This window comes from Hylobates moloch, unplaced genomic scaffold, assembly GCF_009828535.3.
Source record: "Hylobates moloch isolate HMO894 unplaced genomic scaffold, HMol_V3 SCAFFOLD_2, whole genome shotgun sequence".
Taxonomy (NCBI): Eukaryota; Metazoa; Chordata; class Mammalia; order Primates; family Hylobatidae; genus Hylobates; species Hylobates moloch.
Window position 1 is genome coordinate 84265001 of NW_026652277.1, and position 26561 is coordinate 84291561.

At 40.5% G+C, this 26561-nt stretch overlaps 1 protein-coding gene across 1 annotated transcript in view; it reads right to left on the bottom strand.

Moving 5' to 3' along the window:
- SH3BGRL2 (SH3 domain binding glutamate rich protein like 2) overlaps positions 1–26561 on the bottom strand; it is a 77276-nt gene that overhangs the window by 27562 nt on the left and 23153 nt on the right. The window contains exon 2 of the mRNA XM_032152637.2: positions 7131–7316. Coding sequence (XP_032008528.1) covers positions 7131–7316 — 186 coding nt within the window. The remainder of the gene's footprint in view (positions 1–7130; positions 7317–26561) is intronic.

A 26561-nucleotide genomic window follows, 5' to 3' on the forward strand; every position in this document is an offset into this window, starting at 1 on the left:
GGGCTCTTTTTTGGTTCCTTATGAACTTCAAAGTAGTTTTTTCCAATTCTGTGAAGAAAGTCATTGGTAGCTTGATGGGGATGGCATTGAATCTATAAGTTACCTTAGGCAGTATGGCCATTTTCACAATATTGATTCTTCCTACCCATGAGCATGGAATGTTCTTCCATTTGTTTGTATCTTCTTTTATTTCACTGAGCAGTGTTTTGTAGTTCTCCTTGAAGAGGTCCTTCATGTCCCTTGTAAGTTGGATTCCTAGGTATTTTATTCTCTTTGAAGCAATTGTCAATGGGTGTTCACTCATGATTTGGCTCTCTGTTTGTCTGTGATTGGTGTATAAGAATGCTTGTGATTTTTGTAAATGGATTTTGTATCCGGAGACTTTGCTGAAGTTGCTTATCAGCTTAAGGAGATTTGGGGCTGAGACAATGGGGTTTTCTAGATATACAATCATGTCATCTGCAAACAGGGACAATTTGACTTCCTCTTTTCCTAATTGAATACCGTTTATTTCCTTCTCCTGCCTAATTGCCCTGGCCAGAACTTCCAACACTATGTTGAATAGGAGTGGTGAGAGAGGGCATCCCTGTTTTGTGCCAGTTTTCAAAGGGAATGCTTCCAGTTTTTGCCCATTCAGTATGATATTGGCTGTGGGTTTGTCATAGATAGCTCTTATTATTTTGAGATACGTCCCATCAATACCTAATTTATTGAGAGTTTTTAGCATGAAGTGTTGTTGAATTTTGTCAAAGGCCTTTTCTGCATCTATTGAGATAATCATGTGGTTTTTGTCTTTGGTTCTGTTTATATGCTGGATTACATCTATTGATTTGCATATGTTGAACCAGCCTTGCATCCCAGGGATGAAGCCCACTTGATCATGGTGTATAAGCTTTTTGATGTGCTGCTGGATTTGGTTTGCCAGTATTTTATTGAGGATTTTTGCATCAATGTTCATCAAGGATATTGGTCTAAAATTCTCTTTTGTGGTTGTGTCTCTGCCCAGCTTTTGTATCAGGATGATGCTGGCCTCATAAAATGAGTTAGGGAGGATTCCCTCTTTTTCTATTGATTGGAATAGTTTCAGAAGGAATGGTACCAGTTCCTCCTTGTACCTCTGGTAGAATTCGGCTGTGAATCCATCTGTCCCTGGACTCTTTTTGGTTGGTAAGCTATTGATTATTGCCACAATTTCAGAGCCTGTTATTGGTCTATTCAGAGATTCAACTTCTTCCTGGTTTAGTCTTGGGAGGGTGTATGTGTCGAGGAATTTATCCATTTATTCTAGATTTTCTAGTTTATTTGTGTAGAGGTGTTTGTAGTATTCTCTGATGGTAGTTTGTATTTCTGTGGGATCGGTGGTGATATCCCCTTTTTCATTTTTTATTGCATCTATTTGATTCTTCTCCCTTTTCTTCTTTATTAGTCTTGCTAGTGGTCTATCAATTTTATTGATCTTTTCAAAAAACTAGCTCCTGGATTCATTAATTTTTTGAAGAGTTTTTTTGTGTCTCTATTTCCTTCAGTTTTGCTCTGATTTTAGTTATTTCTTGCCTTCTGCTAGCTTTTGAATGTATTTGCTCTTGCTTTTCTAGTTCTTTTAATTGTGATGTTAGGGTGTCAATTTTGGATCTTTCCTGCTTTCTCTTGTGGGCATTTAGTGCTATAAATTTCCCTCTACACACTGCTTTGAATATGTCCCAGAGATTCTAGTATGTTGTGTCTTTGTTCTCGTTGGTTTCAAAGAACATCTTTATTTCAGCCTTCATTTCATTATGTACCCAGTAGTCATTCAGGAGCAGGTTGTTCAGTTTCCATGTAGTTGAGCGGTTTTGAGTGAGTTTCTTAATCCTGAGTTCTAGTTTGAGGGTGCTGAAAAAAATGTATATTCTTTTGATTAGGGGTGGAGAGTTTTGTAGATGTCTATTAGGTGTGCTTGGTGCAGAGCTGAGTTCAATTCCTGGGTATCCTTGTTAACTTTCTGTCTCGTTGATCTGTCTAATGTTGACAGTGGGGTGTTAAAGTCTCCCATTATTATTGTGTGGGAGTCTAAGTCTCTTTGTAGGTCACTCAGGACTTCCTTTATGAATCTGGGTGCTCCTGTATTGGGTGCATATATATTTAGGATAGTTAGCTCTTCTTGTTGAATTGATTCCTTTACCATTATATAATGTCCTTCTTTGTCTTTTGATCTTTGTTGGTTTAAAGTCTGTTTTATCAGAGACTAAGATTGCAACCCCTACCTTTTTTTTGTTTTCCATTTGCTTGGTAGATCTTCCTCCATCCCTTTATTTTGAGCCTATGTGTGTCTCTGCACGTGAGATGGGTTTCCTGAATACAGCACACTGATGCGTATTGACTCTTTATCCAATTTGCCAGTCTGTGTCTTTTAATTGGAGTATTTAGTCCATTTACATTTAAAGTTAATATTGTTATGTGTGAATTTGATCCTGTCATTATGATGTTAGCTGGTTATTTTGCTCATTAGTTGATGCGGTTTCTTCCTAGCCTCAATGATCTTTACAATTTGGCATGATTTTGCAGTGGCTGGTACCGGTTGTTCCTTTCCATGTTTAGTGCTTCCTTCAGGAGCTCTTTTAGGGCAGGCCTGGTGGTGACAAAATCTCTCAGCATTTGCTTGTCTGTAAAGTATTTTATTTCTCCTTCACTTATGAAGCTTAGTTTGGCTGGATATGAAATTGTGGGTTGAAAATTCTTTTCTTTAAGAATGTTGAATATTGGCCCCCACTCCCTTCTGGCTTGGAGAGTTTCTGCCAAGAGATCCGCTGTTTGTCTGATGGGCTTCCCTTTGGGGGTAACCCGACCTTTCTCTCTGGCTGCTCTTAACATTTTTTCCTTCATTTCAACTTTGGTGAATCTGACAATTACGTGTCTAGGAGTTGCTCTTCTCGAGGAGTATCTTTGTGTTGTTCTCTGTATTTCCTGAATCTGAATGTTGGCCTGCGTTGCTAGATTGGGGAAGTTCTCCTGGATAATATCCTGCAGAGTGTTTTCCAACTTGGTTCCATTCTCCCCGTCACTTTCAGGTACACCAATTAGACGTAGATTTGGTCTTTTCACATAGTCCCATATTTCTTGGAGGCTTTGTTCATTTCTTTTTATTCTTTTTTCTCTAGACTTCCCTTCTCGCTTCATTTCATTCATTTCGTCTTCCATCGCTGATACCCTTTCTTCCAGTTGATCGCATTGGCTCCTGAGGCTTCTGCATTCTTCACGACGTTCTCAAGCCTTGGCTTTCAGCTCCATCAGCTCCTTTAAGGACTTCTCTGTATTGGCTATTCTAGTTATACATTTGTCTAATTCTTTTTCAAAGTTTTTAACTTCTTTGCCTTTGGCTTGAATTTCCTCCTGTAGCGCGGAGTAGTTTGATCGTCTGAAGCCTTCTTCTCTCAACTCGTCAAAATCATTCTCTGTCCAGCTTTGTTCCGTTGCTGGTGAGGAACTGCATTCCTTTAGAGGAGGAGAGGCACTCTGCTTTTTAGACTTTCCAGTTTTTCTGCTCTATTTTTTCCCCATCTTTGTGGTTTTATCTACTTTTGGTCTTTGATGATGGTGATGTACAGATGGGTTTTTGGTGTGGATATCCTTTCTGTTTGTTAGTTTTCCTTCTAACAGACAGGACCCTCAGCTGCAGGTCTGTTGGAGTTTGCTAGAGGTCCACTCCAGACGCTCTTTTGCTGGGTGTCAGCAGCGGTGGCTGCAGAACAGTGGATTTTCGTGAATCGTGAATGCTGCTGCCTGATCGTTCCTCCGAAAGTTTTGTCTCAGAGGAGTACCCGGCCGTGTGAGGTGTCAGTCTGCCCCTACTGGGGGGTGCCTCCCAGTTATGCTGCTCGGGGGTCAGGGACCCACTTGAGGAGGCAATCTGCCTGTTCTTAGATCTCCAGCTGCGTGCTGGGAGAACCACTACTCTCTTCAAAGCTGTCAGACAGGGACATTTAAGTCTGCAGAGGTTACTGCTATCTTTTTGTCTGTGCCCTGCCCCTAGAGGTGGAGCCTACAGAGGCAGGCAGGCCTCCTTGAGCTGTGGTGGGCTCCATCCAGTTCGAGCTTCCTGGCTGCTTTGTTTACCTAATCAAGCCTGGGCAATGGCGGGCGCCCCTCCCCCAGCCTCACTGCCGCCTTGCAGTTTAATCTCAGACTGCTGTGCTAGCAGTCAGCGAGACTCCGTGGGCGTAGGACCCTCCGAGCCAGATGTGGGATATAATCTCCTGGTGTGCTGTTTTTTAAGCCCGTTGGAAAAGTACAGTATTAGGGTGGGAGTGACCCGATTTTCCAGGTGCCGTCTGTCACCCCTTTCTTTGACTAGGAAAGGGAACTCCCTGACCCCTCGTGCTTCCCAAGTGAGGCAATGCCTCGCCCTGCTTCGGCTCACGCATGGTGCGCTTCACCCAATGTCCTGCGCCCACTGTCTGGCACTCCCTAGTGAAATGAACCCAGTACCTCAGATGGAAATGCAGAAATCACCCGTCTTCTGCGTCGCTCACGCTGGGAGCTGTAGACCAGAGCTCTTCCTATTCGTCCATCTTGGCTCCACCCCCCAAAATAATAATTTTCTAATTCCAGAAAACAAAATAAAAATGTACAAGCTTTCTGGATCGTGTCACTCGCAATGTGGTAGGTTTCTACAGGTTAACCAACCAGATGAGACCAGTCAGAAACTATCACTAGGTAAAGCAAGGTGCACAGAAGCAGGTGAAATGAACAAGGCCTGTGGTTAGTTGCCCTCTAATGCTTATGTCAAAGTCAAATTTACCTAACCACGATAAGAGCCAACACTGTCTCAAAACTCTTGCCAGAACAGACTATGATGACAGTGCGTACGCCAACAGCTGTCGTGACCACCACCACAGGACTAACACTGTTCAAGCAGAGAAGATGCCATTTAGCTGGCACAGTTTAATCGATATGTAATATAAACCTCTAGCCATCCCAGATAGTCTACTTGAAAAAATTTCCACAGACTTCAAAGGGCAAAGATACATAGATAGCTAGAAGAAGTCATAAAGAGATAAAAATAAGGAGTAAAGTTAACTATATTTTACATTATATTCTTTTATTCATTCAATATATTCCTCTATTCAAACAGCACTGAACACTTCTGCTTTTATCATGATAGAACAAAGATGTCTCCACCTCCTTTCTCTCAATAAGTCATCAAAACAACAAAGATTTTCAAAAAAGATTTTATATATATATGTATATATATATTTTTGTTCTTTCTCAGAAGGAACAAAAATCGAATAGGTGGACATTAGAAAAAAAGATTAAAGTATTAGAAAATCAATGTAAGAAATTCAATATCCAAATTAATAGGCACTCAAGAGAAAGGGAACAAGGAAAAAGGTAGGGAGAAAATTTTCAGGAAAAATAATATAAGAACACATGTAATCAGCAATCATAGAATTTCTTAAAAGGCATACTGAGCACTCAGCACAATGAATGAAAAACAGCTCATACCATAGTAATTCACCAAAAGATGTGGTGAATACATATATGATTATGAGATTAAAATTTTTCATAGAAAAAACTGACAAAAACATAAACAATCAAGGAAAATGGCATTAGACATCTCAATTGTAGCAGCAAAAACCAAAGGACACTGAATCAATATCATCAAAATCCTTTCCAACCCAGAATTCTGTACCCAGAAACTACCACTAAACCATAAGACTAGAATAAAAGCATTTTCAAAGCCTCGAAGTCCGAGGGACAGAAAACTGCTATATTTTTGTTTTAAGCCTTCTAGCACTATTTGACTTATAGCTTTATTTTATTTTGAACTATATACTTTGCAAACATTTTCAGCTATTACTTCATTTAGGTCTGCAGGCACAAGAGTACATTTTATATCCTTGGTAATCATGAATAAAATACACCCTTGGTTACCACATACTTCTCTCAATAAAATATAAAAGAATGATATTAAAAACCCCATAAAATAACAATTTTCATTTTTATATAATAATATGCTTAACAAATGCTTTTGAAATGATCACACAGTAAGACAGACATTATCCCTTGCTTAAAGATAAGAAAACTGGGGCTTAAAAAGATAAGTAACTTCCCAAAGGTGTCCCAGCTGACATAAGGCAGTACTAGTACTCAAACTTATGTCTAATGCCATGTTCAGGATTCTCCTCAGGATGCTACAGGTAAGAATTCCCTGTATAATCTACACATGGCTTTATATTGCAACTTCTCATTCCCCATTACGCACGTGGCAGAAAGGATTGTTTTCTTTGAAGCCACCAAAGGCTGTTATTCCTTTCCTCCATGCTAATTACAGCCTAGCTATTTATTTAATCTCAAGCACCTCAGCTCTGTAGCTCCTTCTTCTTTAGACCGTCCTTAAATAACTATAGTACAGGTCCAAGAATAAACACTGACTTAGATACTTAGAGATATGGCAAAAGGCAAATCCTAACTTACTCATTAGAAAGAAGTTTCTCAATTATTTTTCTTAACCTAAGGAGTAAGAAAGTAGGTAGATAGATGAAAGCGACTTCTTCATCTTCTCGTATGCTACATGCAGCAGGAAAGCACCTGATATATGTTCATATATGAGGTGCACTGATATTCTTAATGATCCCTCTGGCTCATTATCATAAGAAATGGAACTCTTGTTTACAATCAGCTATTAGCAGCTATTTATACCATAAAGGGATATTCAAAGATAATTATCCCCCTCTACTACTGCCCCCTAAAATGTATTAATCAAAAAATAATTTGATTAATAAATAATTAAAATGATTATTTTAATGCTTCAAAATTTAAAACATAATACACACATACATACATACATACATACATACACACACACACACAGAGCTTCCCTTCCTACTTCTGTTTCCAAAGCAAAGACAGAGCTCAGATTGACAGACACATGTGCACTTACATTCACATACCACACAACCTTCCCACATACATACACAGTCCATGACCTTGGACTCACATCCCGTCTCAACTTCACCCTCTGTTAGACTTGCGGATTTGAATGGGCATTGGGTGAAGAAGGCACAGTCTTCACTGGAAAAACCCACCTGCACTCTAGGTGACGTGTTCTGAACAATAAAAAGAAACAGCATGATAACAGTCTAGCCACTTACTCCACAGTATCGGTCGCCATTAAATATCTGAGGTGGCAGGGGGTTGCCCTGAGTGGGTTTCTTTTCCGGGGGGACGTTTTTGTACATCCATTGCCTCTGTTCTTCTGACATTGTGATATCCACCTCCTCAAACTCTATCTTGTTGGCTTCCAGAAATCTAACCACATCTTGCTGCTTCTTCTTTATCTAAAGAGAGAAGACAAACAAATAAGTAGATATGCTTATCTGAAACAGTATGTATATACTTCCAAACTGAACTAGATTTATGTCATTGATACCAAAAAAGAAGTGATTTATGTAGGTGTCACGCACTGTCCACTCACTAGATATCCAAGGAAAGACTAAGCCAGTCCTGACACAGTCGTTTCTTTGATGTTGTTGTTGCTGTTTTGAGATGGGGTCTCTCTATGTTGCCCAGGCTGGTCTCAAACTCCTGGGCTCAAATGATCTACCCACCTCGGCCTCGCAAAGTGCTGGGATTACAGGTATGACCCACTGCACCTGGCCACTAACACAGTCGTTTCATCAACCTAGACTCCCCAGAACTCGGAAGCACAATTCAGGTGGCTTGGAAAGAATGGACTATGAGATGACAGAGTGACTTAGTTCTCAGTGGGCCATAACCACTCCCCATCCCACCCCAACCCCACCCTCACCCTTGCAAGAAGTTGACAGTTATAGTCATAAAAGCTCCCTTTGCCCAAAACCATCTGAAAACCATGTATAGACTATCTGAGATGTCGACATTTCATTGATTCATGACAGCAGCAACATTTTTATTCCCCTCAGCAGCCTTCTTCAGAAATTCCACAGCTGTAGCCACTACCATGAAAGCATCCTTTCATCAATTCACAGGAGAAAAATGTTCTCCACTTCTAAGGTGAGAGTAAACAAAGAATATCATCTTACTTTGAACTCTTTCTTAACCCTTTTCATTCCTCTGATCTTTCACTTTTCCTTCTTCAGTCACTAGGGGTCAGATGTGCTCTTGAGGAGCTGCAAATCCATCTCTGTGAAGTTTTCAAAATGTTGGCTACCTTCTTAATTTAAGAGTACATACTAACTAATTGAGATGGAATGAAAACACAGTAGTCTCTCCTTATCCATGGGGGATACATTCCAAGACCCCCCAGAAGACACCTGAAATTACAGATAGTGCCAAACCCCTATATATACTATATTTTTTCAATCTGATGACCAGGAGGCATGTCCAGGTTTGTGTTTTAAAGAGATCACTTTAATACTATGCGGCTTAAAAAGAAAAAAAAGAGAAGCTCTGTATGTACTGTTAACGCTGTTATGAAAAGCTCTCCAAGGCATATTAGTAGGTTAAAAAGAAAAACAAGCAGCAGAACTATATGTAGACTAAGCTCACTTCAAAAAAAACGGAGAAAAATAAGAACGCATTTATATTTGCTTGTATTTACATTGTTTTAAAAAATTCTTGAAGGTCATGTAAGAAACTAACAGAAGCGGTTATCCAAGGGCTAGGGGAGCAGGAATTGGGTAAGGAAACAAAGTGGGAGCAAGAGTTTTACTTTAAAATGTTTTGAACATTATAATAAATGTGTTAATATTCAAAAGAGTAAAAAGAAGAAATGTATTTTAACGAGAGAGAGGTGGCACCCTAGCTTCCACAGAACAGCTTGGAGGATGGCAGTACACACCACAGAGATGCCCGGTTTTATACAAATCACGTTTTCCCAATGTGACATGAAGCAGAACTCAAAGCATTTTGTTGAGTCACTGGCCCCCACGATTCACTTATAAGAAAGGGCAGATGATTAAAAAGAAGACAAGAAAAAACAAAACAGGTAAAACCTTAGAAAATTAGCTAGTACTATAGCAAATCACCCAAATAACAAGGTAGGAGAAACTTAATCTGGAGAAGGAAGTTTTCAAGTGGATGTCTGTGATACTAGCATCAGGAAGGAAGATGTGTCACACTACCACAGCCTGTTTGTAAGGTCTGCAGAGGTGAACATGGCCTGGAACTGACAGCACCCCCCCTAGGGTGGCGGGGGCAGGCAGTTCAGGAAGCAGGAACTTAGAGGAACACATCAGCCTACTGGGTGGGGCCCAGGTAACAGAGAGGCTTTCCATGCGGCAACAGGAAGCCATCAAGGGCACTTCATGTGCTGGGCTTAATTCCAGAGTCCAAATAGCCATAACATACACAATCATTTCCTTCACACAATGAATTTTTTATTCTCCCCACGTTTCAACACTTCTGAAATGAAATGAATCTTACAATCAATATCAAAAGGAATTTCCTAAGCAAATGGAAGAGAAGTACATTGTGGGCCAACAGTCACTGCTTTCATCTATGTCATTTTTTTGTTCTGTTTTGTTTTGAGACAGAGTTTCGCTCTTGTTGCACAGGCTGGAAAGCAAAGGTGCGATCTTGGCTTACTGCAACCTCCACCTCCTGGGTTCAAGTGATTCTCCTGCCTCAGCCTCCACTATGTGCCATCACGCCTGGCTAATTTTTGTATTTTCAGTAGAGATGGGGTTTCTTCATGTTGGTCAGGCTGAGCTCGAACTCCCGACCTCAGGTGATCCACCCGCCTCGGCCTCCCAAAGTGCTGGGATTATAGGTGTGAGCCACCGTGCCTGACCTCATCTATGTCATTTGATCCATGGGTGGAAGGTACCTTCAACTCACCTGGTTTTTTTTTTTTTTTACTTAAACACCCTTGGAAGCAAAACAATGGTAGTTATTTACCCAGTAACCAATCTCCCTCTCTTTCTAAATACAGAAGGCTGGTTTTACTTAGAAAAGCAATGTGCTCAGCTACAAAATCATTTTTACCCAAACACCTCTGTTGTCAGAGGTAATCACATGACACAGTTCGGACCAATGAGATGTGAGGCAGACAGTCCTTGGGAAGGCTTCACTTAAATGAATGAAAACACAAAGCAGGCTTTTGCCCTTCTCTAGTCTCCTTACTTGCAGAAATGCAGATATGGTGCATGGAGGTGCAGAAACCATTTCACAAATGTGAAAACAAACACCATAAATATGTGAAAATACTATATGCTCAAGCAGAAAGACAGCAGCCTGGATCCTTAATGACATTTTGTAGCCGCCACCCCAGTCTCTTCATGCACAACCTATTCTACACCTTTCTGTATTAGACAAATAAACCCTTAATAAGTTAAGCCACTCTTCATCCAGTTTTCTATAGCTTGCACTCAAATGCAATTCTTAATTGCTATTTAAAATGACTTCAGAAATCCTGTATTATGATGAAGGATTGAAAATAACAGCTATTACTGCACAGTAGAGCCTGGCAATAAAAGCTGTAAGACATAAACTTAATATATGTGAGTGAATATTTGTCACTGGATAAACAGGAATTTGCTTAGCCTACTCCATAGGCAACAACCAACATGTTGGAACTAAAACAGGCAGGTTATCTAAAAGGATGAAGAGTGCATTTCACCCTAACATTCAAACACTACTACACACCATACAAAGCAATTAAAGGGAACACAGAACCCTTTGCATTAGATTGGGAGTAGGCAGAATATGGCCCAAGGCCCAAATCCAGCCCACTCACCATTTTTGCATGGTCTGCAGCCAAAAATGGTCTTTATATTTTTAAACAGTTGGGGGCAAAAAACAAAAGAATAATGGTATTCCATGACATGTAAAAGTTATATGAAATATAAACACCAGTGTCCATAAACAAAGCTGTATGGGAACACAGCAACACCCATTCACTCACATATTGTCTATGTCTGCTTTCTCCCTGCAATGGCGGAGTTGAGAAGTTACAACAGAGACTGTGTGATCCCCCAATGCCTAAAACATTGACTAGCTGCCCTTTATAGAAAAGGCTTGCCAACCTTTGAGCTAGATCACAGATCTTCATTTCTGGGTCAAAGTTCCCTTTCTCAGTGAGCCCTCCTTTGACCACCTGATTTTACACTTTTACCAGCTACCCCAGAACTCTCTACTTCCCCTCCACTGCTGTATTTTTCACCACAGCACTTGGCATCTGACAGACTGTAGATATTATGTATTTGTTTGTCTATCTCCCCCACTAGAATACAAATCCCCCGACTGGGTGCGGTGGGTCACTCCTGTAATCCCAGCACTTTGGGAGTCTGAGGCGAGGGAATCACCTGAGGTCAGGAGTTTGAGACCAGCCTGATCAACATGGTGAAAGCCTATCTCTACTAAAAATACAAAAATTAGCCAGGCGTGGTGGTGCATGCCTATAATCCTAGCTACTTGAGAGGCTGAGGCAGGAGAATCACTTGAACCTGGTTGCAGTAAGCAGAGATCGTACCATTGCACTCCAGCCTAGGCAACAAGAGCGAAACTCTGTCTCAAAAAAAAAAAAAAAAAAGAAAAAAAAGAATATAGATTCCCCAAGGCCAGGAGATTTTGCCAGTTTTATTAAACGTTTGTTAAGGACTAGACAAGACGTTCACAGGTAGAAAGGCCTGTGAGATGGGGAACTTTCCCCCCAACCAACAACAGGGCTGATTCTTTTATCCTTGAGGGCTCACCTTCAGTATCACCTCTTCAAAGAGCCCTCTCTAACCACCTTGCTGAAGTTTTATTGCCTAAATTTATTAAAATTTTATTTATTTATATGTCTCTTTGTTTTTGTTCTCACCTCTCTCTCTACAACATCAATTCTGGAAGCAGAAAGACCAGCGTGCAGGAGGCCCTCAATAAATATTAACCGAATGGATGATTCAAGAATTATTCCAGTCCTAAACATCAAAGATTTCCAGGTGATGTTCAAGAGAAACTATTCAAACTAAGTGAGTAATTTAATTTAGGAACAAATGTAACTTACATTTAGCCCAACAGGAATGTGGATCAAATGACAGTATTTCTCAATCCCAAAGCAGCACAGTTTTGAAAAGCATTGTGCTTAGGATGCTACATTCAACTGTACATAGCCGAAATAATTCAGAAGAGTCTCTAGACCCTAATGCGAATACAGACTTTGCTTCTAACTCTGACAATGATTGAAAAAGAAAGTAGTATGTGGTTGCATGTTTAAATAAATTCTATTGTCAGTTAATTTTAATAGTTGCAAGTGCATAACAAAACAAAAAGTGTTTTGCTTTGCTCAAATGGTTTTATTAAATTGTTGATACATTTGCAAATATGGCAATTGAGATCCAGGGTATTTCCCTGAATCTGCTTCCCATTACGACCTTAGTACTCTATTACCCTCAACCACTTCCCCCCACTAACTTCAGGAGCTCTGAAGCAAACTCCTCCCTCAGATGTGCTTTGAAGCAGCCTTCTTGGCCACTGAATGGATAAGCCTTTACCCTTTGACTCCAGATCTGTGAATCTCCTGAGGACCCCAATGCCTGCACCCAAGCCCTGGTGACTCACCCCCACAGGGCCTGGGCAGTAAGCTGCGGAGTCTCCTGACTCCGAGTGAAAACTCAATGACCTGTGGAAATCTTAGTGAAGACACTTGGAACCTTCACTGGCAACCTCCTGGCCCCAAGAGTCCCTAGGGATTGGATCAGAAGACAGGCTAAATAATTACCTTGCACATGACTCAGCCTTAACCCCCTACGCTGTGGCACTGACTGCTAAGTAAACTTGCACGCCTCTACTCTCTTCTTGTAGGATTACTTCTTTCCTGAGAGGATGCCAGTTAACTTATATAATCAAGCAGACCCTGCCAGATTCCTTCCATAGGCTTCTGGACACGTCTAGTCATGTTTGAATTCCAGGGTATACATAGCTGATGCTGCAGCATGGGACTCACTAGCTGATGCTGGAACCTTGGGACTCAATAGGAAATAAAGAGACATAATCAATTTGAATAAGAGTTGTTTTTTTTTTAACATTGAGATTGAATACGAACAATAATGGGATAGCAAGTTTAACTGAAGACAAATGAGCCACAGAGGACAATGAGGAAAACCGGGGGGAGGGGGGTTCGGGGGAAGTATATATTTTAGAGTCAGGTTGTCCTGGTTTTAATTTTGACCCTGACAGATGGGTAGCCTTGGAGATATTACTTGGCTTCTCTCTTAGCTTCCATTTCCAAACCTGTGAAATAAACTGCTAAATTAAGTTTAGCCTAAGGCCAGGAGCGGTGGCTCACACCTGTAATCCCAGCACTTTGGGAGGCCAAGGTGGACGGATCATCTGAGGTCAGGAGTTCGAGACCAGCCTGGCCAACATGGTGAAACCTCATCTCTACTAAAAATATAAAAATTAGCCAGCTGTCATGGCTGTCATGTACCTGTAATCCCAGTTACTCAGGAGGCTGAGGTGGGAGAATCCCTTGAACCCAGGAGGCGGAGGTTGCAGTGAGCTGAGATCGCACCACTGCACTCCAGCCTGGGTGACAGAGTGAGACTCTGTCTCAATTAAATAAAAAAAAAAAAAAACTTAGCCTAAAGCTACCTCCTTACATATTTTGAGTTCAGCCTAAAGGTTTCTCCATCCATAGTGAACTGTAACTTAACTAGATACGTAAACAGATTGTAACCTACTCTTGGACCAATCACAGCATTTTAGCCAATTAAGGCAGCCAACTATTCGAATTGTGTCCAAACAAGGCAAGCACCAAGCTGTAACCAATCTAACTTCCATTAGATTATTCCCGTTTTTGTACCTAACTTCCTTTCTCTGTACATAAATTCTTTGTGACTATGAAGCGGTGTCAGAGTCCTTCTGAAACTATGCTGGTTCAGGGGGCTGCCCAATTCACAAAATATTCTTGGTTCAATAAAACTCTGTTAAATATAATCTGCGTAAAGCTTTTAACAGAACCCAATTATCTTTTTTCTATAGGTTCACTAGAAAATTAAATAAGAAAAGGCCTAAGCAGTAATGGGTACCTGCTCAATTGTTTCATTCACTCAAACATACTAGCTTTTCTATCTTTGCCCTAGATGTGGCCTCTGTCAAAAATATAGTAACCTCTGAGTGCTTTCAAAGGCTTTAGATATTCAACACAACAGTTCTTTATTTCACCTGCTTTCACACTTCAAACACACAGCTTTCTTTATTCTGACTTGGGGTAGATGTAAGGCTGATTAGGACCTCTTACGTATCTCAAATGGAAAAAAGTCAAAGACAGTGAGAGAAAATAGAAGGGAAAAGTTTTTTTAAATAGCTTGACAAAATTTACAAAGGAGGGCCTGGACTGGATTAAGGAAGGTAGAAGGCCCTAAGACGATTCTTCCTTTCAATTAAAAAGGGAGGAAAGGACTGAGGCTCTTTCCCTTGTCAAAGACCTCAGGAACTTTCCAGTGATTGAGTAGGGTACCTCAAATATACCTAATTTCATGGCAAATTCTTTAAATAAAAGCCCATCCTTGGCCTTATTAGGCATTATGCTGTCATAAAAGAGGACGCAAATGGCAGAAAGTACTGTGGCAGACGTTAGCCTAGTTACACCAAAGCCATTCATGATCTGCCCTGTGAAGTCTAAAAAACTAAAGCTCCAGTTTTCCCAGCCACACTTATAGCTGAAGCAGCCACGTGACCCAGATCTGGCCAGTGAGGTGTGCACCCAAGTGTGCTAGGTGGAGCTTCTGGACAGAGCTTGGCTTTCCTGCTGAAGTCGACAGATTACATTGCTAAGGCCCCTTGTCCGTGCCCTTCCTCATTCTTCCAGCTTGGCATCCAGATGTGAGGGCTAGAGGTGCGGGGCAGCCTTTCCACCTTGAGGTGACAGGCATCAGAAAAGGCCAAGAGAATCCCAGCAAGGCAGGCCCTCAACAAGTTCAGCCTCCAGACTTACCAGGAGAGACTGAAACACCTCTGTTTAAGCTCAAGTTAGACAGGTTCTCTGTTACTTGCAAATGAACACATTCCCAACTGAAACCCTCAGCAGTATGCCTCATTGTTGGGGAGTAGGGCGGGGGTTTAGAGTAACCCCCAAGAAGCCATTTGCTAACTGGCAATGTTCTAATGCTGCTTAACTAAATGAGAGATTATACATAAAGTACAGTGTCTCCAGTTTCTATTTCAGTTTATCTTACTAGAAAGCAAATACCAGATTACCAAGCCAGGGATAAAGAGGCTGACTTACAAAAGATGGAAGCTTGAGTTTTATAGAATCACTGTCAGAAAGACAGATTATAAAATAAAGGTCAACTTTTGAAAAACTGTTAGTACATGTTATAAATTGAAACAATATAATTTTAATGATAGAAAATGCTGTGGTTTTCCATCTATGTAACACTAGCACAGTTCCTGGCATTTACTACATAGGCATATATTTGTATTAAACAAATAAATATTATTAAGCTTGAATTCATACTTTTAACTTTGGTTTTCTTTTTAACCAGTCAGTATTTTTGGTCCTGTTTTCTTGATCAATTTACATTGGTTTCTTTTTTACATGTTTATAATATGGTAAATCATCTTTCCCATTTGAAATTTTTTAATTTTAAAAAGCACATAATCTCATCACGCTGAGGCTTTTACTTTTCATAGAACCTTCCAGGGAGTCCACATTTAGAAGTATACTTTATATAGTTGCCATCAGAACAAATGTTTTGGGGAAGGATGTTTCTGTTGTATTACAAATATTTTTTGTTTCTAAAATCTCCATAGTTATCTTATTGCATGTATGAATTATATTGAGTACTTATGCTAATGTATTTAAACATTATTCTAACATTGGAGATTTAGGTGTGTTCTAAAGATGTTTTACAAAAAATGTAAGTGTTTCAAATTTGCTGACTTTTTATTTATTTATTTATTTAGAGATGGAGTCTCTCTCTGTTGCCCAGGCTGGAGTGCAGTGGCTCGATCTCAGCTCACTGCAAACTCCTCCTCCTGGGTTCAAGCGATTTTCCTGTCTCAACCTCCTGAGTAGCTGGGACTACAGATGCCCGCCACCACGCCTTGCTAATTTTTGTATTTTTAGTAGAGACGAGGTTTCACCATGTTGGTCAGGCTGGTCTCAAACTCCTGACCTCATGATCCGCCCTCCTCAGCCTCCCAAAGTGCTGGGATTACAGACGTGAGCCACCACGCCTGGGCAACTTTTTCAATGATAACAAATGGTTATTAGTAGTGGTCTACCTAGCAGTACTAAAACACAGGGACCTTACACAGATTTTTCTAAATCTTGTCTCCTAAAGTCTTTCAAATGAAATATTTCAGTGAGTTGTTTTAATGTAACATCTTTCTATCTTTCCGTTGGTTTCCTGGAATAGCTAATTGATATCATGGAACATAATATGATTTCAACTATCAAACTGTTCACAAAAACCTTTATATGACTGATGAATGGGAAGTAGTTCTGGCTGCTGCAAGCGGGACACCGAGGTCTGTGTGGGACGCTGGTAGGTCTGTGAACATGTGGCTCTGTTGGACTGAACACGGTGACAGTGACGCCAAAGACAGCAGCCTGATCCTCAATTGGGCCAGTTGGCTTTATTAATGTTCTAGTCCTGAACAGTCAAAAAGGGTTGGGTCTGTGTCACCTTGGCCAAGTTACTTATTCTACCAAAGCCTTGGTTTCCTCATCTGTAAAACACAGATAATAACTCAGCATAGAGAACTGCAGTGAAATTTAAATGTCATAATGTTCATAAAGTTCATAGTATAGTGCCTGGCATGCAAAAAGAGCTAAACATTAAATCCAATCATAAGTCCGTTCCATGGTGGGTGAATAGGAACAGCTCCGGTCTGCAGTTCCCAGCGTGATCGATGCAGAAAACGGGTGATTTCTGCATTTCCAACTGAGGTACCTGGTTTATCTCATTCGGATTGGTTGGACAGTGGGTGCAGCCCACAGAGGGCGAGCTGAAGCAGGGCGGGGCGTCGCCTCACCTGGGAAGGACAGGGGTCAGGGGATTTCCCTTTCCTACCCAACGGAAGCCATGACAGACTGTACCTGGAAAAACGGCACACTCCCACCCAAATACTGTGCTCTTCCTATGGTCTTAGCAACTGACAGAATAGGAGATTCTCTCCCGTGCCTGGCTTGGTGAGCCCCACGCCCAGGGAGTCTTGCTCACTGCTAGCACAGCAGTCTGAGATCAACCTGCGAGGCAGCAGCCTGGCCGGGGGAGGGGTGGCCACCATTGCAGAGGCTTGAGTAGGTAAACAAAGCCACCAGGAAGCTCAAACTGGGTGGAGCCCACCACAGCTCAGCAGGGCCTACAGCCTCTATAGACTCCACCTCTGTGGGCAGGGCATAGCTGAACCAAAGGCAGCAGAAACTTCTGCAGACTTAAACGTCCCTGTCTGACAGCTCTGAAGAGAGCAGTGGTTCTCCAAGCACGATGTTTGAGCTCTAAGAATGGACAGACTGCCTCCTCAAGTGGGTCCCTGATCTCTGTGTAGCCTAACTGGGAGACACCTCCCAGTAGGGGCCGACTGATACCTCATACAGGTGGGTGCCCCTCTGGGACGAAGCTTCCAGAGGAAGGATCAGGGAGTAATATTTGCTGTTCTGCAATATTTGCTGTTCTGCAGCCTCCACTGGTGATACCCAGGCAAACAGGTCTGGAGTAGACCTCCAGCAAACTCCAACAGACCTGCAGCTGAGGAAACTGACTGTCAGAAGGAAAACCAACAAACAGAAAGGAGTAGCATCAACATCAACAAAAAGGACATCCACACAAAAACACCATTTGTAGGTCACCAACATCAAAAACCAAAGGTAGATAAAACCACAAAGATGGGGAGAAACCAGAGCAGAAAAGCTGAAAATTCCAAAAACCAGAGTACCTCTTCTCCAAAGGGTCGCAGCCCCTTGCCAGCAATGGAACAAAGCTGGACAAAGAATGACTTTGACGAGTAGACAGAAGTAGGCTTCAGAATGTCGGTAATAACAAACTTCTCCGAGGTGAAGGAGCATGTTCTAACCTTTTGCTGGGAAGCTAAAAACCTTGAAAAAAGGTTAGACAAATGGCTAACTAGAATAAACAGTGTAAAGAAGTCCTTAAATGACCTGCTGGAGCTGAAAACCATAGCACGAGAACTTCGTGACACATGCACAAGCTTCAATAGCCGATTTGATCAAGTGGAAGAAAGGATATCAGTGATTGAAGATAAAATTAATGAAATAAAGTAAGAAGACAAGTTTAGAGAAAAAAGAGTAGAAAGAAACGAACAAAGCCTCCAAGAAATATGGGACTATGTGAAAAGACCAAATCTACATTTGATTGGTGTACCTGAAAGTGATGGGGAGAATGGAACCAAGTTGGAAAACACCCTCCAAGATGTTATCCAGGAGAACTTCCCCAATCTAGCAAGGCAGGCCAACATTCAGATTCAGGAAATACAGAGAACACCACAAAGATACTCCCCAAGAAGAGCAACTCCAAGACACATAATTGTCAGATTCACCAAGGTTGAAATGAAGGAAAAATATGTTAAGGGCAGCCAGAGAGAAAGGTCGGGTTACCCACAAAGGGAAGCCCATCAGACTAACGGTGGATCTCTTGGCAGAAACCTTACAAGTCAGATGAGAGTGGGGGCCAATATTCAACATTCTTCAAGAAAAGAATTTTCAACCCAGAATTTCATATCCAGCCAAACTAAGCTTCATAAGTGAAGGAGAAATAAACTCCTTTACAGACAAGCAAATGCTGAGAGATTTTGTCACCACCAGGTCCGCCTTACAAGAGCTCCTAAAGGAAGCACTAAACATGGAAAGGAACTGGTACCAGCCACTATAAAAACATGCCAAATTGTAAAGACCATTGATGCTGTGAAGAAACTGCAACAATTAATGGGCAAAATAACCAGCTAACATCATAATGACAGGATAAAATTCACACATAACAATATTAACCTTAAATGTAAATGGGCTAAATGCACCAATTAAAAGACACAGATGGGCAAACTAGATAAAGAGTCAAGATCCATCAGTGTACTGTATTCAGGAGACCCATCTCATGTGCAGAGACACATATAGGCTCAAAATAAAGGGATGGAGGAAGATCTATCAAGCAAATGGAAAGAAAAAAAAAAAAGCAGGGGTTGCAATCCTAGTCTCTGATAAAACAGACTTTAAAACAACAAAGATCAAAAGAGACAAAGAAGGTCATTACATAATGGGAAAGGGATCAATTCAACAAGAAGAGATAACAATCCTAAATATATATGCACCCAATACAGGAGCACCCAGATTCATAAAGCAAGTCCTTAGAGACCTACAAAGAGACTTAGACTCCCACACAATAATAATGGGAGACTTTAACACTCCACTGTCAGTATTAGACAGATCAATGAGACAGAAAGTTAACAAGGATATCCAGGACTTGAACTCAGCTCTGCACCAAGCGGATCTAATAGACATCTACAGAACTCTCCACCCCTAATCAACAGAATATACATTCTTCTCAGCACCACATCACACTTATTCTAAAACTGACCACATAATTAGAAGTAAAGCACTCCTCAGCCAATATAAAAGAACAGAAAACACAACAAATGGTCTCTCAGACCACAGTGCAATAAAATTAGAACTCAGGATTAAGAAACTCATTCAAAACCACACAACTACACGGAAACTGAAGAACCTGCTACTGAATGACTACTGGGTAAATAACGAAATGAAGGCAGAAATAAAGATGTTCTTTGAAACCAATGAGAACAAAGACACAACATACCAGAATCTCTGGGACACATTTAAAGCAGTGTCTACAGGGAAATTTATAGTACTAAATGCCCACAGGAGAAAGCAGGAAAGATCTAAAATCAACACCCTAACATTACAGGTAAAATAACTAGAGAAGCAAGAATAAACAAATTCAAAAGCTAGCAGAAGGCAAGAAATAACTAAGATTAGAGCAGAACTGAAGGAAATAGAGACACAAAAAACCCTTCAAAAAATCAATGAATCCAGGAGCTGGTTTTTTGAAATGATCAACAAAATTGATAGACTGCTAGCAACAAACAAGAAAAGAGAGAAGAATCAAATAGATGCAATAAAAAATGATAAAGGGAATATTACCACTGATCCCACAGAAAGACAAACTACCATCAGAGAATACTATAAATACCTCTACACATATAAACTAGAAAATTTAGAAGAAATGGATAAATTCCTGGACACATACGCCCTCCCAAGACTAACCCAGGAAGAAGTTGAATCTCTGAATAGACCAATAACAAGTTCTGAAATTGAGGCAATAATGAATAGCCTATCAACCAAAAAAAGTCCAGGACCAGACCGATTCACAGCCGACTTCTACCAGAGGTACAAAGAGGAGCTGGTACCATTCCTTCTGAAACTATTCCAATCAATAGAAAAAGATGGAATCCTCCCTAACTCATTTTATGAGGCCAGCATCATCCAGTTACCAAAGCCTGGCAGAGACACAACAAAAAAAGAGAATTTTAGACCAATATCCCTGATGAACATCGATGCAAAAATCCTCCACAAAATACTGGGAAACTGAAACCAGCAGCACATCAAAAAGCTTATCCACCATGATCAGGTCGCCTTCATCCCTGGGATGCAAGGCTGGTTCAACATATTCAAATCAATAAACGTAATCCATCACATGAACAGAACCAACAACAAAAACCACATGATTGTCTCAATAGATGCAGAAAAGGCCTTTGACAAAATTCAACAGCACTTCATGCTAAAAACTCTCAGTAAACTAGGTACTGATGAAACGTATCTCAAAATAATAAGAGCTATTTATGACAAACCCATAGCCAATACCATACTGAATGGGCAAAAACTAGAAGCATTCCCTTTGAAAACCGGCACAAAACAAGGATGCCCTCTTTCGCCACTCCTATTCAACATAGTGTTGGAAGTTCTGGCCAGGGCAATCAGGCAAGAGAAAGAAATAAAGGGTACTCAATTAGGAAAAGAGGAAGTCAAATTGTCCCTGTTTGCAGATGGCATGATTGTATATTTAAAGAACCCCATCGTCTCAGCCCAAAATCTCCTTAAGCTGACAAGCAACTTCGGCAAAGTCTCAGGATACAAAATCAATGTACAAAAATCACAAGCATTCCTATACACCAATAACAGACAAACAGAGAGCCAAATCATGAGTGAACTCTCATTCACAATTGCTACAAAGAGAATAAAATACCTAGGAATCCAACTTACAAGGGATGTGAAGGACCTCTTCAAGGAGAACTACAAACCACTGCTCAAGGAAATAAGAGAGCACAGAAACAAATGAAAAAACATTCCATGCTCATGGATAGGAAAAATCAGTATCGTGAAAATGGCCATACTGCCCAAGGTAATTTATGGATTCAATGCCATCCCCATCAAGCTACCAATGACTTTCTTCACAGAATTGGAAAAAACCACTTTAAAGTTCATATGGAACCAAAAAAGAACCTGCATAGCCAAGACAATCCTAAGCCAAAAGAACAAAACTGGAGGCATCACGCTACCTGACCTCAAATTATACTACAAGGCTACAGTAACCAAAACAGCATGGTACTGGTACCAAAACAGAGATATAGACCAGTGGAACAGAAAAGAGCCCTCAGAAATAACACCACACATCTACAACCATCTGATCTTTGACAAACCTGACAAAAACAAGAAATGGGGAAAGGATTACCTATTTAATAAATGGTGCTGGGAAAACTGGCTAGCCAGATGTAGAAAGCTGAAACTGGATCCCTTCCTTACACCTTATGCAAAAATTAATTCAAGATGGATTAAAGATTTAAATGTTAGACCTAAAACCATAAAAACCCAAAAGAAAACCTAGGCAATACCATTCAGGACATAGGTATGGGCAAGGACTTCATGACTAAAACACCAAAAGCAATGGCAACAAAAGCTAAAATTGACAAATGGGATCTAATTAAACTAAAGAGCTTCTGCACAGCAAAAGAAACTACCAGCAGAGTGAACAGGAAACTTACAGAATGGGAGAAAATTTTTGCAATCTACCCATCTGACAAAGGGCTAATATCCAGAATCTACAAAGAACTTAAACAAATTTACAAGAAAAAAACAACCCCATCAAAAAGTGGGCAAAGGATATGAACAGACACTTCTCAAAAGAAGATATTTATGCAGCCAATGGACACATGAAAAAATGGTCCTCATCACTGGTCATCAGAGAAACGCAAATCAAAACCACAATGAGATACCATCTCACGCCAGTTAAAATGGCAATCATTAAAAAGTCAGGAAACAACTGATGCTGGAGAGGATATGGAGAAATAGGAACGCCTTTACACTGTTGGTGGGAGTGTAAATTATTTCAACTATTGTAGAAGACAGTGTGGCGATTCCTCAAGGATCTGGAACTAGAAATACCATTTGACCCAGCAATCTCATTACTGGGTATATACCCAAAGGATTATAAATCATGCTACTATAAAGACACATGCACACATATGTTTACTGCAGCACTATTCACAATAGGAAAGACTTGGAACCAACCCAAATGTCCATCAATGATACACTGGATTAAGAAAATGTGGCACATATACACCATGGAATACTACGCAGCCATAAAAAAGGATGAGTTCATGTGCTTTGCAGGGACACGGATGAAGCTGGAAACCATCATTATCAGCAAACTATCACACGGACAGAAAATGAAACACTGAATGTTCTCACTCACAGGTGGGAATTGAACAACGAGAACACTTGGACACAGGGCAGGGAACATTACACACTGGGGCTTGTTGGACGGTGTGGGCCTGGGTGAGGGATAGCATTAGGAGAAATACCTAACGTAAATGATGAGTTGATGGGTGCAGCAAACCACCATGGCACATGTATACCTATGTAACAAACCTGCACACTGTGTACATGTACCCTAGAACTTAAAGTGTAATAAAAAATAAATAAAATAAATCCAATCACTTCATTTAGTTCCTTAACTGAAACTTGGGCAGGTGTCAGAATTTACAGTCTACTGTTCTTGAGTTTAAAGGAATATTTTAGAACGGATCAAAAAGAGGTTACTACTGCCCTGCCCGTGGCTGGATGCTTCTTCCTATTAACTTGAATTAAATCTAATCCACCACTAACAAATTATTATCTGTACATATTTTCCAACTGGGAACTGTATTTTCAGAATAGGTTAGTCAATTCCTTTCATATTCCAGATCATACATTAATGAAACAATTATTTGCTTTTAATTATTTGTATAATTTAAAAATAGCTAAGTAGGATAATACTAGAACTGAATTAAAATTTAAAAAAAATTAATTAGCCAGGCATGGTAGTGGGTGCCTGTAATCCCAGCTACTCAGGAGGCTGAGGCAGGAGAATCGCTTGAACCCAGGAGGCAGAGGTTGCAGTGAGCCAAGATCATGCCATTGCACTCCAGCCTGGGCAACAACAGCGAAACTCCGCCTCAAAAAAAAAAAAATTAAAAAAAATTAACAAGTCTATAAAACCTGCTACCTCAAATGTAATAAATTTATTTCTCAAAACTATGTTTAAGTTTTAATTCCATAATTACCTGTTCACGTTAAAAGCCTAAAATCAGCGTCTTCCACAGCCCTCCCTCCCTACAACTCCTCCACCACCAGCTGCAAGAGCCACATCCTCTTCTGGTTTCCTAGTAACCACAAAGTCATCTCCTTTTCTTTCTTCTTCACTGTCTCCTTCAGCTACCAAATACTGGAAATTCTACTATTCCTTATATCTTGCCTATTTTCCCCATTGCTACAGTCCCTTTCCTATCCCACTGATGCTGATACCTCCAAGAATTTCTTTACTGTCCTACTCTCTCCCATCTAAAAGCAGACAAGAGTGTTCTTCTCAAGTACATATCACTGCTTTTTCAGAATTTTATACTCCTCATTGGCTCTTGATTAAAAAAAAAAAAGTTCCATAGTCTCCTGGTCCTACTCTCGTCAGCCATTCCCATGTTCATCTCATCTTCAGAACCCTGGAATCTAATCTTGCTGTGCATTCCTTTCAGAATTGACTGCAACCTCAAATCTCTTGCTCCATCTCTTTTCTCTAAATTATGCAAATTCATCAGGCTTCAAAAGACTTGTACACACACCCCTAAGTCTAAACAACTTGGTGACACCTTTATTTCCCACTTTCTCATGTATGTTCTTTATTTTAATATATAGTTACTGCAGATTCAGTGTGTGTGCACACACATTCATATTTATGTTACAGCTGTCCCTCAGTATCTGAAGGGAATTAGTTTCAGGAGCTCCCCCCAACCCCCATACCAAAATCCAAGGATGCTCAAGTCCTTGATATAAAATGGTGTAGTATTTGCATGTAGCCTACACACATCCTCCCTTATACTCTAAATCACCTCTAGGTTATTTATAATACCTTATACGATGTGAGTGCTATGTAAATAGTGGTTACCCTGTATTGTTTTTTAAATTTTTATTTTTTTATTGTTGAACTGTTCTTTTTTTCTGAATATTTTTCATCCATGGATGGTTGAATCCAAGGATGTGGAACCTGCAAATACGGAAGGGCCAACTGTACTTATGGTCCTTGATGTATTGTGATATGTCTTCCCAAGAGTATTTTCCACATGGTATATATTCAAATGTTATCCAACGTTTCCTCTAGGAATTGCCTGGAAGAGTGTATTCTAGAAGGAAGAATGGGTGACTAAGATTTACTCACATATCAGAAAACCAGAAAATTCAGATCTTAGTGATGGCACCACCACCCATTCACCAGCTTAATCTAGAAACCTGGACATCATCATTGACTCACCTTGATGATGCAATTAACCACCAAGTCATGACCTCTCTGGTTTCAAATTTTTTCTTGAACCCATCCACATTTCTCCATTTTCACTGCCACTGGCCCATGCCAAACCCTCATGTCTCCTCTAGAGCTTCCTACGTTTTCTTCTAGCTAGATTTCCTCTAAACCACTTTACACGGAAAAGCTAAAATGAATTTCTTTAAAAAACATAAATTAGATGGTTTCACTCCTATGCTTTAAAAACCTTTCAGTAACTTCTCATTATCCTTAAGATGAAGAAAAAAGTCCATACCCAGGCCCAGGCAGTGATAAGAAGTGCCCAACTCTCCAACTCCCTGCCCCCTCCCACTCCCTCTGCAGGTGGCTCTCTACCCTTGGGTGAATCTGCGTCACGTGGAGGGCTTGTTAAAGCACAGATTATGGAAGGGTGAATAGGCCCCAGAGTTTCAGATTCAGGAAGATTGGAATGGGGCTCAAGAATCTGTATTTCATATCTTTAAACAATGGAACATTATCCGGTCATAAAAATGAAGTACTGATACATGTACAACATGGATGAACTTTGAGATCATGCTAAGAGAAAGAAGTCAGTTATAAAGGATCACATATCATATGACTCCATTTGTATGAGATGTCTAGAATAGGTGACCCTGTAGACAGAAAGCAGATCGGTAGTAGCCTTGGGCTGGAGTGAGAAAGGTGGGGGGCTTGGGGACCCATTGCTAAAGGGGTGTGAGATTTCTTTGTGGGGTAATAAAAATGTTCTTAAATTGTGGTGATAGCTGACAATTCTGCAAATATCCTGAAAGCCACTGAATTGTATAGTTTAAATAGTTTAAATGATATGCTAATCATATCTCAATAGTGCTGTTTTAAAAAAAAGTGAATTTACAAATATAACAAGTTCCCAAGTAATGCTTAAGCTTAAGGGGCCACTGCTCTACACTAACCCTATGCAGTCTCCCTTCATCTGCTCAATTGTACCCATGGTACAAAAGTGGTTTAGGGGAACCACTAACCTTCCTGTATCAAAACTTCCCATAAGGTAGTCAGCAGCCCATGAAACCTCTTTCCAGCTTCACCTAGCTAACTCATATGCTCCCTCTTAGGCCCTCAGCTTTAAGGTCACCCTCTCAAGTAAATCTTCCCTGACAAAAGCACCCAGGTATTGCACTACTGCATTCTAGACTGGGTGGCAAAGTGAGACCACATCTCCAAATCCCCCACAAAAAAAAAAAACAAGCAGGTTAGGTAAGATTTTTGCTTGTAAACATTTTCACTGTGTCATTAATTCCCTCTTTATAAGATTAATTACACTTTTAATGAATTAAGTAATAGGTTACTTAAAGTATACCTTCCTGCTAGGATGTAAACCAGGTCAGACAAGGAAAAATTGCCACAGTGTTCTCAGACAGATTCCCGGGGCAAGCCATAATAGAATCAGATATCTGCACCAGAGAGGAATAAAAGTAAAAGGGATCAAACCTTAACACCACCCCCCTCAAGCACGTACATGACACTTCCAATCCCACCTGCTCTTTCGTCCTTTTGTCCAGGTTTGCATCAAGTTCTCTAAGAGGAAGACAAAGAAACATCTATCAAAACATTTCTCCTAGACCTCTTGAAGCTTGTAGGGAGAGTAAAAGAATAATATAGCCAAGAAAACAACCAAGATGAAGCATAAATTTATTCGGTGGGTTTAATTCAGCTCATATTTGGCTTAGCAAACCCAACAAAACCGTGATCAAGATGGAACAACAACAGCATATCAAGTTAGGGAGTTCACCATCAGTGTTTATCTGTAAAGGAGTA